This window comes from Passer domesticus, chromosome 2, assembly GCF_036417665.1.
Source record: "Passer domesticus isolate bPasDom1 chromosome 2, bPasDom1.hap1, whole genome shotgun sequence".
In the NCBI taxonomy this organism is placed as follows: domain Eukaryota; kingdom Metazoa; phylum Chordata; class Aves; order Passeriformes; family Passeridae; genus Passer; species Passer domesticus.
Window position 1 is genome coordinate 86,588,917 of NC_087475.1, and position 14,405 is coordinate 86,603,321.

The 14,405-nt window shown below is 49.0% G+C and overlaps 1 protein-coding gene across 5 annotated transcripts in view; it reads left to right on the top strand.

The window, feature by feature from the left end:
• GAB2 (GRB2 associated binding protein 2) overlaps positions 1 to 14,405 on the top strand; it is a 93,461-nt gene that overhangs the window by 43,102 nt on the left and 35,954 nt on the right. For all 5 annotated transcript variants that reach the window (XR_010356573.1, XM_064409725.1, XM_064409726.1 and 2 more), the window contains exon 2: positions 10,020 to 10,320. Coding sequence is in view for 4 of the 5 variants with exons in the window: in XM_064409725.1 (XP_064265795.1) it covers positions 10,020 to 10,320 (301 nt within the window). In the remaining variant the exon portion in view is untranslated. The remainder of the gene's footprint in view (positions 1 to 10,019; positions 10,321 to 14,405) is intronic.

A 14,405-nucleotide genomic window follows, 5' to 3' on the forward strand; every position in this document is an offset into this window, starting at 1 on the left:
TAGTCTGGCTCCTGTTACTTTCCTATGATATTCTGTCATTCTTGTCTTAGGTGAGAGGGAGTAGGTCATCTCCATCACCTTCTCCCTGCCACTGCTGGTTTCCTCATCATCTCTCCTGTGCTGACCCCTTTCCAGACCTGTCTCACTAGTTCCTTGCAGAGAAACCATTACAGCCTTTTGATATTCCTTGTTGCCCCCTTTGTGCCAACAACTGTGATGTTGGCCCTGCTACCCAGACAGCTACCATGAGGAGGTGCAAAGGGTTGTCTAGCAGACTGTGAGTTCAACATGAGCCAAATCAGGCTAATTTCTCCTGTTGCAGAGGTTAGCTGAGCTGGAAGTAGTTACAGATGATGAGACAGCTCATTAAAGCGGCTGAAAATTAACAAGCCTCAGAGCTTTTCTAAAATTAGAAATCATCCCTGGAAAGGCAAGCCTATCCCAAATATCCTGCTACAAGCCAGACTCTTTCAGATGACAGGAAAAACATCCTCACACTTTACTATCAGCTTCACCCCCATGATATCTCCAGCTCATCCTATCAAACCAAATTGGGTGGTGGTTTTTGCTGTGTTTAGAGCCTGTTAAGCTCAGAAGAGTCTCAGTATCACCTTGTAAGGCACTTTTTCTGCAGCCTTTAAGCAAAGGAAGTGGCATACCAAGGGAAGGGGAAAGCATCCTGACACACCTCTTATTCCTGATATCCAATTCTAAGTCCGTCTGTATTTCCATCCGCCTTCACCTGAGAGATTGAGGGCAGAGCAGTTTAATTACAGGATTCACTGCTAGACCTGACATGGCTGTATATCGCCAGCTGATTAAAACTGAATTCCAAATTGGCTTTTTCAGATTCTTTTCTTTGTTCAAAAGCACTGCTTTAATTCAGGCTTGCTTTGAAACACAAGCAGTGTTTCGAGCTTGAGAAGGGTTCACTGATAGGGAATAGATAGCAGCCCCTTCCCTGTCTCCCTCTAGGTCTCATGGACACTCATGGGTGTGGGACAAAAGAAGCCCCAAAATGCAATGCCCTGACTGGAAATTTTCTCTCAGCCAAGCCCAACCTGGTGAAAGTAAACCTTGTCCTCTCTTGAGCATCTTCCTGGGTGTCACAGAGGGCTGGCGAGAGTTGACACAGGGTGGGAGAGCAGCCACAACCTCCAGGAAAAGGCAGAGGGGACATGTACAATGCTGTTTTGTCTCATGACGCCCTGTCCTGGGGTCAGGGCATCATGAGACAAACAGTCCTGGGGTGACTGTCACTGGGCACTCCTGGGGTGACTCGTCTGTGCAATGAGCTTTTCGTGAGCAGAGGCTGGTGTACATTTGCCAAAGAAGCCAGGGCAGGAACTGTGGCTTCTGCCAGCACAGAGTGGGTGCTTTTGGACCAGATCCCTCTTCATAGAATCATAGAATGGTTTGGGTTGGAAGGGACCTTAAAGACCATCTAGTTCCAACTCGTCTGCCACAGGTGATCTTCACTAGACCAGGTTGCTCTAAGCCACATCCAGCCTGACCTGGAGCACTTCCAGGGATGGGGCATGCATAGCTTCCCTAGGCAATGAGGGTAGGAATTCAAGGCAGGCCGAAGCTAGGGCTGAGGGAAGGGAAATTGCTGACAGTGCTGTGGAACTTACTTTGCTCTTGCAGAGGCCAGAAAGCTAGAAAAACTCAGTTATCAAAATGCTTTGCTCAAAGTCATTTATTCATGCTGCGTTCCCATGTCCAGCCCTACTTGTGTAACGGCCGGGAAAGCTCTTATCAGAGACTGATACCAGAGTCTCAGGAGGGAAAAAAAATCTCTGAGCAGTTTGCTTTTGCTTCCAGAAGCCCAAACTTGAAAAAGCAAACTAAACTCTGCTCTTGCTCTTGGTGTGCTCGCATGGCACAGGCTGACTTGCTCTGGTGGGTTGGTCAGCTCTTGGGCGCGGGGTTGAGCGTAGCCAGTGGTGGCAGCTGGGTTTTTGCAAACAGACCTGGAGAACAGCAGCCTTGATGTGCATCATGTAAAATATGTATGGCTGCAGTATCATAATATGTATGACAAGTGAAATATCACATCATGGGCTGCTGGAACATCCTGTTTGGATGTTGCAGCCCCATGTGCTGTCAGCCTTCCAAGAGGATGCAAAGTACAAGCTTGGGCATCTTGTAGATCTCCAGGGAGCCGCTGGCTCTGTCTGTCCCACACCCACTCACCTGCCTGCACCTCCTCCGGGTGCTGCTCCAGTGCCCCACAAAGGATGTACCACGGCAGGGCGGTGGGAGAGATTTCAGCAAGGAATAACAGAGTGGAGTACAGAACAGGGCTGAATAGCAGGAAATAATTCCAGATAACAAAATCCATGTGCAGCAGCAGGAATGCACTGGAGGCTCTGCACATGGACCATTTGCAGACAGCCCTGAGGCAAGACCTGGGCTCCAGGTTCTTCCTGTGAACCCCTTGCATTCCTAGCACCTTCCCACTTGTAAGGGCACTGCCATCCAGCTTTCAGCAGAAAGAATTACACATAAAAGGTTGCTTTAGTCAATGAGAGTTGAAAAATGCCAGTGCTGCCCATTCCCACGCTAAATGCTGTGGGTGGATATGCCATGAGTGGTTGCACTGGTCCCACATCAGGACTCAGAGTTTGAGTGGTCTCATCAGGTCTCCATATGACACGTTCAACACTCTTCACTGTGAGTGGATCTGATTGTGAAAGAGTAATTTAGATTTGGAGGTAACTGAGGTCAGAAGAGACCTTTGGAGGTCTGTGAACCAATTCCCACTCAGGGCAGGTCTAGCTTGAAGTTGGGGCCAAGTCTGCAGGTAGATCATATTACTCCTGGTCTTGGCCAGGCAGGTTATGACCACCTCCAAAGATGGACATTACCCACACCATCTGGCTTTTTTGTTGTTCTGCCCCTGATTGTGAAGCCTTTTCCTTACATCTTTTCTGTCGCATCTCATGATATCCCCATGCTTCTCCCAGCAGAGTTGGGTCCATCCTTTCTACACCCTCCAGACAGGAGCAGCCCTGGAACTCCCAGGGTTTCCCATGTCTTATGTTCTCAGACAGTCACAGCTTGTCTGGTGGTGTAAGTACAGCCTCACTATTTGGTATTTTGTTTTTCCATCCCATCCTTTATCAGGCTCTCCAGCATCCCATCAGAAATGCTGCCAGTGCCCTCATGTCCCAGAGAGAAATCTTTATTTTCCTAAGATTGACCATGCAGCACAAAGCTACTGAAATCTTTCCAACCAGAGAACTCCCCTAAAATAAATATGAAGGGAAATGTTTTCCACATTGTGTCACTGTTCTGTTGCTTGTCCCATTCACAGAGGGAGGAGGTGGGGAGTGGGTCCTCCAGCTCACACCAGTGTACCTGTAGCTCCGAGCCATCCCACACCCTTCCTTCCCTGGTAGCAAACATCTCCGATGGCAGCAGCTGTTCGTTAAGCTTATGTTTTTTTAAATGATCTTACAAATAAATAGGCTTTAGCCTGTGTTTGTGCCTCACCTCCTTGAAACCCCCTCTCGCCCAGCCGTGAGTGATGCTCAGTGCAGGACGTCTCCTGCTGGCTCTGCTGCCCTTGGGTGGATGTCACATGTAGTGATTCCGCGTGTGCTCTGAAGCTTAATTACACCTGCAGGAGTGGGAAAAAATCCCGGGAGGGAAGGTCAGTTTGACAGCCTGAGATATTCATTGGGTTGGGTTTTTTTTGCATCGTCTTCCCTCTACTCCTCAGCAAGGAAGAGGCTCTTTGTACCCCAGCAAGGTTTCCTGTGCCCCGCAGGTCTTGCAGCTGCAGCGTGGTGTTATTAGCGCTGCCAATCACGGCTCCCCCGGAGCGGGGCTGGTAATGAGCCCACCGTAAGCCCGGCCACGGCTGGAGTGCGATGAGCAGGGAGCAGTCTCCATCCCTTTGAAGGGTGCGAGGAGCAGGGTTGGGATCTGTCTGTTCCCAGCATCATGTGGAAGGGTGCTGTGAGCTGGCAGCGGGCAAGAAGAACCACGGGGGGATCTGGAAGGGCAGGAGTGGGGCTTAGGGAGCTCCTGTTTGCCCTGGGAATGGGGGACGCTGGGGCTGTGTGAGGGCAGTCAGTAAGCACAAGCGTTACCTGCGCAGACAGAGGGGGCTTTCTTGCTGCTTACAAATCTACTTCCAAGCCACATTTCCTCTGAGTTAACACTTACACAGGAGGGGAGAGGTGTTCTTGCATGAATAATAAAACCAGCATCCTCCTGTCCATCAGACGAGATAAAAAGCCCTTAGGGACACAGACGAAGACAACATTATTATACAGGTCACCAGTAGGTTATTCTACAATCCTCCTGTATGGGGCTTCACTCGCTGATGCTGGCAGCACCAGCCACAACAGGGGACCGTGTTCCTGCTACAGGGCTGTGGGGAGGGGTGGGCAGGACAGGATCCACCCCAGTGCTGGGTTACAGAGTCCAACAGCTGTAATTCTTGCAGATGGCAAAAATAGTAGCACCACTGAAGGACCCAACCACCCAAAACATGCTCTCAGCATTCCTCTGTCATCTCTATCCCCGCTTCCCTGGGGTGATCTTGCCAGGATGGCTAAAGTGGTGGCAGCCTGGAGGGGACATCACAGTGACACAGTGAATGCGAAGAACAGTGAGACCTTTCCAGGTGTTGTGGTCTTTCTCATGTGCTCCTGAAGTGTGAACTCCTCTCTGCCACACCAGATGTGAAAGGAGCCAGAGGGAGAACGTGCTCAATGGGGTGCAAGACTAATCTGCAGTGCAGAGTGAAAACTGTGTGGCTGGGACAGACTTCTGGCTTTCTGTGGATATGATGGCACCCCCATTGGCAGCTGGTGGCCGCAGAGGCAATGACAGGAACCATCCAGTACCCAGGGCCTCTCTGGTTCTGGGCAAATCTGGGACATAAGCACCAGTTTGCCCTGCTGTGGGGTTTCCTGCTTGAATCACTCAGTCTCTAGTTTAATCTTGGTGTGAGAAATTTGCCTGATGTCATGGCTAGGTCACTCATCCTGCCTGCCACCTTGGATTAGATCCTGTGATTTGTGTCAGGTCAGATTTTGGAAGGTTTATTTCACACTGCTGGTGTGCACTGCTGGTGGGCATGAAGTTGTTGTCAGGGGGAGAAGGAACAGGACAGAGAGATTTTCTGGGAAATATACAGCCTCTCTCCTCTCCTCTCCTCTCCTCTCCTCTCCTCTCCTCTCCTCTCCTCTCCTCTCCTCTCCTCTCCTCTCCTCTCCTCTCCTCTCCTCTCCTCTCCTCTCCTCTCCTCTCCTCTCCTCTCCTCTCCTCTCCTCTCCTCTCCTCTCCTCTCCTCTCCTCTCCTCTCCTCTCCTCTCCTCTCCTCTCCTCTCCTCTCCTCTCCTCTCCTCTCCTCTCCTCTCATGTCCTGTAAGGGTGTGGTGTTAAAAATACTAGTGTTTCAGATTACAGAGATGTGGCTCAGAAGTTGATCCTAATTGGAAGAACATCCCTTTCAACCCAAAGCTAACAGTCTCTGTTTCATACTCCTCACTTCCAAGCTAAGATAATACTGGGTGGGCTACTCCTGCAAGCCCCACCAAGAGCCATCTGTCCTTGTTGTCGCTATTTGCTTCCTTCTCATGATTGTGGCACTTGGAAAGTTCCCTGTGGATGGATATCTGGTTTTACTGATATTTAAATTATTATTTTCCTCACCTATTTTCTTTTTTTCTGAAACAGTGTATGGGCTGGATCTCTGTGTTCACTTTGCAGAGAACAGGGGGGCAGAGAGGAAGATGCTGTCTGAATGTGCCTTGCTATAACCATAATTAATAAAGCCTCTCTCTGGGCTGTCAGTCAGAGCATTTGGATTATTAGGCACTTGGAGGCCCCAGATTCTCTGAGCTCTCTACCCTGATGCCACCAGCTCTGTCACAGCATTGCACCATCAGGACAGCCAGGGGGGACATGAGGGACCTCACTCCTGGAGCGGTGGGATGGTATCTCCTGCCACCCATGGTGGTATCTCAGTTGTTCAAGAGCAGCCACCTGTTTGGTTTGGCTCTTCTGGTTCCTCACCCAGCACATGGAAAAGGAAGGGTCCCAAACATTGCCTGAGCCCCCCAAACATCCTTGCTAAGTACACTCAGATAGTGAACCCAGCAGCACTGCCTCACCTCTGCCAGCCCAGCTCTCCATAAAACAACCAGCTCCAGGAAGCATCCAGCTGGAAAGAGCTCCATTTTGTAAACTTTAACTTTTGAGGTAAACTGCACTACTGAGGTGGAAAAAAGTTGAGCAGCAGCCACAGTTCTCAGTGCCCAGGGAGGATTCACATCACAACAGGAGCATGATGGGCACTTTTTTTTTAACAAACAAGTCTTTAAAAGAAGTACTTGCCAAGTGTCAAAATATTTCTCAGTGATATTAAGGGTCTTTGGCAGCCGTAATTTAACCGTGAAGGAACCTGATGCCAGCAAAGGACCGCACAGCTGGAAATTTGTACTGCAAAGCAGCATTTTATGACTGTTAAGCTGTTGGCCTCTCAAGGTTGTAAAGCTGTTAAACAAACACAGCCCTTGGCTCACAACACGTGTCAGGGAGGCACCGTGTTTTGGCAGGAGCAGACTGATGGCAACAGGGGCTTCAAAAGATCTATGAAGAGGTAGAAATAAGCAGAGGAGGAAAACTCAGGTGGAAGATGGGATGCCTGTGTGCCATCTCAGCCTCATGCTGGGAGAAGGTGGTCTTGGAAAGAGGGCCTAGGTTCACATGGAGTTGCATCCTCCCCTGGTTTGGTATCAGATTAGATTGCCATGCATGTATGGATCCTATATATCTTACTGCTGTCATAGCTGCTGGTCAGTAGATGCTTAAATCACTCTCTTGCAGGAAGGTGATATCCTAGGTTAGCCTAAATGTAGATGGTATTGGTAGTTTTGAATGGGGAAACAGGTGTCCCAGGAGGATGACATGCATGCTGCAAACTACATATCCTTTGCTGCATGTTGAAGCAAGCTGTGTTAGTGCCAACAGAGATGCCCCAAGAGCAGCCACAGCCTGGCAAAAACAAGCTGATCCCTGGTCCCAATAAAGGCATAGCAAATTCACAGGGAAGAAATAAAATACACTTGCTGAGCCCAGCACTCAAAAATTCAGAGAAAATGTCCACAAAAATAAGGAGGTTCCTGTCTATTTCTTTACTGTTTGCTTCCACTCTCTTTTAGCAATCATTGCTTATTCCTCTCTTGGAAGCTGATCTTGGGAGGCAGGAACAGCCGGTCTTGCTGAGGGGAAGTGTGGTGGGAGATGCTTCCAGCTGTGCTGCCTGCAGCCACCTGTCCAGGACAGGCACTCCTTGGACTGTTGCCAAGAGCTCTTTTTCTGGGTCAGAAGCTGTATTAGAAGAACACCCGTGACTCTTTATCATCAGGAGGGCACCACACAGAGATGGACAGGGTGGTCTTCCCAAGCTTGTAGGACTCCTGCCCTGTCCAGTGCTCCCACCCTCCAATGGTGCTCCACCTCCTGAAGCTTTCCAAGAAATGTTGTGCCTGCAAGACCCATTCTTTTGCAACCAGCCTATGTTAAAACTTATCCAAAGCAACCAGACTCTGTGCATTACACTGTTTTCTCTGCCAGATCTTGACTGTGTGGCACCTTTCATTGCTACCGGACAGGCCAAAGAGAACTGGAGGAGTTGTGTTCTCACACTGGTCATAAAAGGAGAGGTTGTGGTAGCATCATTTGTCTTGCTTGCAGCATTTCCTCGTGTTTTTTCCATGAAAACTCTAAATTCCAAAGTCTAGTTTCTGCACTTTGTGGGTTTTGTAGTGCAGTGTCTCAGCCATGAAGGGAGGCTGCAAGACTGGACTCTAGATGGTTGGAAAGCAACAAGTTAAGCAGCAAGAACTGGTGCTGAACATCTGATTCAGGTGCTGGTTCATGTGGTTGCACAACTCCATCTTCTTGCAGTCCCTTCACTGATGCATGCCAATGTCTTAGTCCTGACAGGTGGCTGCAAAGAAATGACTCAGTGCTAACAAGTAGAAGCTAATGGGACATTTACCACCTAGAACTAGGAAAAAAATGTTCATAGGTTTGTTTCCCAATGATTTAGGTGATCCATTTTGAGGAGATGGACTAGTAAATTATTGCTGCTGCCTGATGAAATTGGTTTTTCCCTCCCTGATGGACACAGCTCCACTGTATCTATTTTGTCACTCAAAAGCATCCATTTTGATGAGAAGTGGGTGAGATTAAGCCAAAATTTGCTAGCCTTGCACGTCCTCTTGCTAAGCAATTTGCTGCTTCGCTGCCTCTGGAAGATTGCACTGAAGTTGCTTTCCTGGCACCAGGAGCCGTTTTGAGAATTAGTGCAAAACTAATTTGATTACAAATCTCAAAGACACCAACAAAAGCTATTTTTAAGCTTTTGAGAAGTATGGTCTGAATCAGACTGTTCAGGGAAAACACCACAGGAGCTTCTTACCATTATTTCAGCCATGAAATTCTCAGAAACTGTGGGATCCTGGTGCAGTTGGCTGGCTGAGATCTAGCACATGGTCATCACCAATATGTAAAGCTTGTGCTCAGCACCTGGGCGTTATCATGAGGGAGCCAGCACAGTGCTTGCCTTGGTGCCTCTCTTGGGTTACTATGGGTGTTTTTTCTTCCTTCTTAGAAATATTGTGTGCTTCCTCATAAGCCAACCTCTTATAATCAGAGGTCCAAAGCTAGTTATATATAAAAATATAAATAAGGTAAATCTCATTTAGAAAGTGCCATTGTCAGAACCAGGGCAGGATGGTGGGGCTCGAATCTCCTTCCTTGACATCCTCTGGTACAAACTGAAGTCTGTGTCAGGTAATTCAGGAGCACTGGTCACAATTAACATCATGGTTATCCACATGCACCTCTCAAACCTTTGCTGCCTTCAAAGACACCCTGAGCAAGGTGTTTTAAGGACTGTGCTTAGATGTAATCTTTCCCTTCCCTAGGCCATGGGAGCTGAGGCTTCTGCAAGGGAGCGTAGCTCTGCAAAGGGGGGCAGCTCGAGGTGGTCCCTCAACCCTGTTCATCCCTCCCACAGGTGCCATGATCCTCACACAGAGCACACCCTAGAGAAACACTCTGCTCACCTCATGGGATGGGCGGTTACACCTGCACAATTTTCTCTGTAATTTCAGTTGTAGCCTTTAAAACATTATCCTTGTGGCTATTCCCCCTCCTGTGGGCTCCCAGGCCTGGCGTGGGGAGGGCAGCAGGGCCGCAGCTCTCAGGGCCAGGAGTGATGGCTGACATTTGTGTTGCTGGTTTGCTTCAAACTCCCCAACCCCCTGAGTCCATTCTGCAGGTAGTTTGGCCAGGAGCTGCTGTCAGCAGTGCTTGGAAGAATCAATGATAACCTTTTCCTTTGCTAAGGAGTTGCCTGCATGTCAGGGAGCAGAGGATGCTGAAAAACAAATGAAGCTGGGATTCTCCATGGGTCTCCCTGGCATTATTCCTGATATTTAAAAAAACAAACCAGTTCTCCTTTGGTTTTATTAGTCTTTCTATTCTGGCATTTAAACAGAGATTGGCATGGTCAGTATCTGCATACACATCCTATGATGCTCTCAGGGGTTTCTCTGAAGGTTAGGACAGCCAGGGTGCTGCATCCAAAGTGCCTCAGTGCTTCCAAGCTGCTGGAAGGCATTTTGGCATTGCAACACCCAGTAATGCCACTGCACAGATTATCCCACATCACAGAGAGATGGGCATTTGGGTCTTGGGAGCATGTCGGGGCTGTAGGGTAGGAGCAAGGTTCCTCTGAGCCTCAAGACTGGCACCTTTTGGGGTCATTTTATGCTATGATGCTATTTTGGTATTTAATTTTCCTGCATTTTAGTATCAAACTGAAGAACTGAGCTGAGTCTGTGCACCTCTTGCAGGTATGCCTGAGCAGCTTCCCAGAGCACCTCATGGTGGAGAAGTGTCGTGTCCCTCTCTGTCACCCTGTGCCTAGCAGAGGATTTTCACTCTCACAGTGGGGTTCATGCTGGTTCTTGTCTTGGTTTCAGGCATGGAAGAAGCGCTGGTTCGTCCTGCGCAGCGGTCGGATGAGTGGCGACCCCGATGTCCTGGAGTACTACAAAAATGACCACTCCAAGAAACCTTTGCGTGTCATCAACCTCAATTTCTGCGAGCAAGTGGATGCAGGCCTCACCTTCAACAAGAAGGAGCTGCAAGACAGCTACATCTTCGACATCAAGACAAGCGACAGGACCTTCTACCTGGTGGCTGAGACTGAGGACGACATGAACAAATGGGTCCGCAGCATCTGCCAGATTTGTGGCTTCAACCAGTCCGAGGAGAACACAGGTACCATGAGACACAGGTCCATTGCTAAGAGCATCTTCTCTCCTGTCCTCCAGTGGGCCCTGGGCCTCTTTCACATCAGACCTGTAGGAGGAGGGTGTAGCCTGCCACGAGGCTGGGGGCCTGAAGTGGGAAATTGATGGACATGTGGGAAGCTTTTCTGAGGCTTTCCTGCCTTTGACATCTAAAGAGCTGTCTTGGCTATTGTAAGAGCCAGTCATTTTTACCCTCCATAACTGTAGACCATTCAGTCTCTTACAAGGATTTGGTGGTTTGGGGACTTTTTTAGTTGCAGCCTTTGTCCCTATCCATCACCAAAATCCCCTTGAGAATGGTGGGAACCAGCAGTGAAAATCCCCGTTGCTTAGACATTTCAATCCCTTGATGGAGTAGGGGGAGAAGCTTTACTGGAACCATTTCCCACTCCACTGCAATTTTCCGTGGAGGACAGACATACTCTCTGTACCTGCATCCCCATCTCTTCCTGGAACCCTCAGGGAAAGGGCTGGGAGTGGAACGAGCACTCCAGGTAGTTTATGTGCCGTGAGGTGACATATTGTCTGAGTTGTGCTCCACCATCCAAACTCAGTTGCACTTGGGCAAGCCTCTGCATTAAGCACCGGTGAGCTGCCTCTGCTTTCCCAGCACCACAAGGGCACACATAAATCCTGAGTGAGATGGGATGGGGGAGTGAGCCTGGGGTGCAGCTCTGCAGTCACCTGCCCATCCCATTATACATGGCAGCATTTCTGGGTATCTTTGCTTCATCTCATCCATGGTCCAGTGTCATCCAGGGGCGTGCAGGCCTGTGCTCTGTCTACATGAAACTCCCATAATAACGTCCAGCTTGAATCTGTTTTGGTCCCTTGTGGAGCAGCTGCCATCGCAGGAGTTGAACTCCTGCCAAGAGCTTGTCAGGCAGGACAGCAAACAAAGCATCGCAGCAGCGCGGATGCGCTCTTCACTGACTGACGCATGAAGCAGGATGTCACCTTGGCAATGGGTGCACGAGTGGCAGAAAGGATCCTTGATAACGTCGCCAGCCAGGTCTTTCAGGGAAAGGTCAGGCTAAATGAATTACATACCGTTCCAATGTCAGCAGTGCAGCCCTCGAGGTTCAGCAAAATTGTTCAGGCCCCTTTTTTAAGAGCTGTTTCATTGCAGGATTTTCCATTTCGCATGCATTCAGCTGGGGGAACTGTTTTTCCTCTCATTTAGTAAAATGAGCTTTCAGCCCAGCGGCAGCAGGATCGATACGGGACTTCAGTGAAATATAAATCTGGGCAGCAAAAGGAAAAACAATCTCCCGCTTGCAAGTACATCTGTCCCAAAGGGCACACAGGGATCATCAGGCTGCAGAGATCCAAGCACTATTCCCTGCAGGATCATGGAGTGACATCAGCAAAAGAGGAACAAAAATCCCTATTTGTAACAGAATCACAGCTCGTTAATGCTGTAGGGAAAGTACCCACTTGAAACAGTACCCAGCTGCCAAAGTTTGATTTTCTGAGTAAGCCAAGAAAAAGCCTGCAACGGCGAATGCAGCAGATGTGTCCAGATGCTGCAGCAGAGAGGGAGCATGAATTATTCAGGGATGGTGCTTCACTTCGGTCCTTGACGAAGCAGTGACCCCATGTTCACCTTTCCTTCACCATCCCTGCTAAGTAATGGCAAATAAATCATCAATTTCCCAAAGTGGTTAATGTTCATTTGAAGAATCCATGGCCTGAGGCTGGGTGAAGAAGTTGAGGGGTCATTGGAGCACGATGGGTGTTGGAAGTCTTGTCCAACTTGGCATATATAAGCTTTTCATGGGGTGTATCCTTCATGGGGTGTCAGCTGGAGGGAGTAATGAAACTGTCGTAGCAATGTTTGTAATTCTGCTGTGCTGTGCTGTGCTCCCTCTTCATCACCTCCTTGAAGTCAAGGGTGGATGGATGGGAGAGGAACAAAAGTTTGTGCGAGATTAAGACAGTTCCTGGGTAGAAACAGAGCTTGGGACACTTGGCATTTTTTTCTTGGACCTTCCTCCCCTCATCCTCAAGCTTCTCTGTGCCGTGTTGTGGCCTCTGCCTTGGAGAATGAATGAGTTGGTAATTGGATGAACTAAAAAGGGGGAGGAAAAGGTAGCCATCATGAGCAGGAATAGCTCCATGCTAATTGTAGCAATTAATTAACTAAATCTTCTTTTCCCAGCAGACAGGCAGCGTGGTGGAACAAGATCAGGAACTGCCAGGGAAGCCACTGTGCACATTTTTCTGGTTGTACTTGTTCCTGGGTGTGTGACTGCTCTATACTGGGCAAAAAGCCTTGCTGGGTCTCGCCCCACAGCCAGGCTGTTCCCAGCTGGGCTGTACTCACATCCCAGCTAGGGGAACGCTCCATCACTAGCAAACACATTGACTGCAGTTGCCATCATATGCAGAATTACTGCCTCCTTGAAGGGACACCCCACATCAAATGAGCCCCAGGCACTGGTCACTAGTTTGCTTATAACCCAGTGGTGGTGGGAGACAAATTAGACTCATTAGCTTTTGGGGCAGTTTGGGTAAAAGCTGTTGCACCAGCTTCCCATGATGGTAGGGAAAAGGCAGGGTAAAAAAGCCTTCTAGCATGATTTAGTAAGCAAATGGGCAACCTGGAGTTGCAGTGATGCAAACCCTCTGCACCAGTGTGGGACCATGCTTAGGTGCTGCCCGTGCTCCCAAAAGGCCCAACACTTAAAAAGGCAAACAGATTTACAACCTTTGGTGCTTCTTTCCATTTGCAGCTCAACAGGAGAGTGTAAATTTTCTGTCAGTTGGTTTTCACATTAGTCCTTCATGTCCTGTCTAGACAGGGGGACTCTCAGGATTAAGGAGGCTGGACTTGAGGGCGATTTAATGTCATGCTATGGCTCACTGCTGGTTTGCTGATCTCCAGCTGCATTCTACATCTGGTTCAGCGGAAGGAAGCTCGTTTCAGCCTCAGGGGCCTGAATGTCAGTGAAGCAGAGGGTCCTGCCGGCTGTCCCAAGGAGCAGCTGCTCAGCTAAGCTGCCCCGGTGGCTTTGTTCCCTGCCCCGACCTGAAAATAATTGCAGAGCAGCATGATTACATCTGCCAGGAGAAGGGAAATTAAATTGAATCTAAAGTGTTTACCCAGACTGTGGCAAAGCTCTTTGTTTCTCTTAACACCTATTTACTTTGAGAGCTAATTACGATTTTTGAACAAGCGGAACCTCACAGGATCCTGGCTCCTCTGCGTGTCTGTGGAAGCTGATCGTGCTCAAGAAAAGTAGATTTGCTCCTGTGTCAGTGCTGCCTTTACACTTCAGTTTGCACTGCTGCCACCTTGAGTGATCCAAATACAATGTGGGGAGACCAGCCGGGGACCCTGGGCCACAGGCTACATGAGAAAGGCCAGCACATGGGTATTTCAGACCATCAGCATTTTCCCTGCCCTAGTGGGCAGGCAGCCAGGGCTCAGCTGTGAACTGGATTTTCTCATATGCTTTGTTTGTTGAAGTTAAAATACCAAATCCCACTAAACATATCTCATGTGCCATTAACCCTTTCTGAAGCTGATGCTTCAGCCAAAACCCCTCCTTGTCCCATCCCCAGTATGACAGAGGTGCAGCTGCAGCAGCCTGTAGTTTAATTTCTCACAAACCAGTATGTGCCCATGCAGTGAGCGTGTCCTTGCACGGGCCCTGTGCAAGGATTAGTTATTTTGAAGGAGTCAATAACTTTATTAACTTTATGTCAATTTACTGTGCTCCCCCAGTATCTCCCTGGAGCTCCTCTTCTACCTTCTCCATGGAAAAGGGGCTCTTTCAGAGGCTTGGATGTGTGGATGCTGACCAGACATGGGTGGGAGTTTAAAAGCTTATTCATGCACATCATTAATTCCCCTCTGCTAGAGGGGGAAGACATGAAACCCAAGGAAAGGACTATTTGTGTGTAAGTAGATGTCCTTGCTCTGAGCTGAAAGCTCCCTCCGCTTGGAGAGGGTGAGGAAGGCGTGGGAAAAGGATGGCACTGGGCTCCTGCCCTGATGGGTTGTGTCTGGCAGCAGTAGGCTCTCCCACCCAGTCCAGGCATGTTATC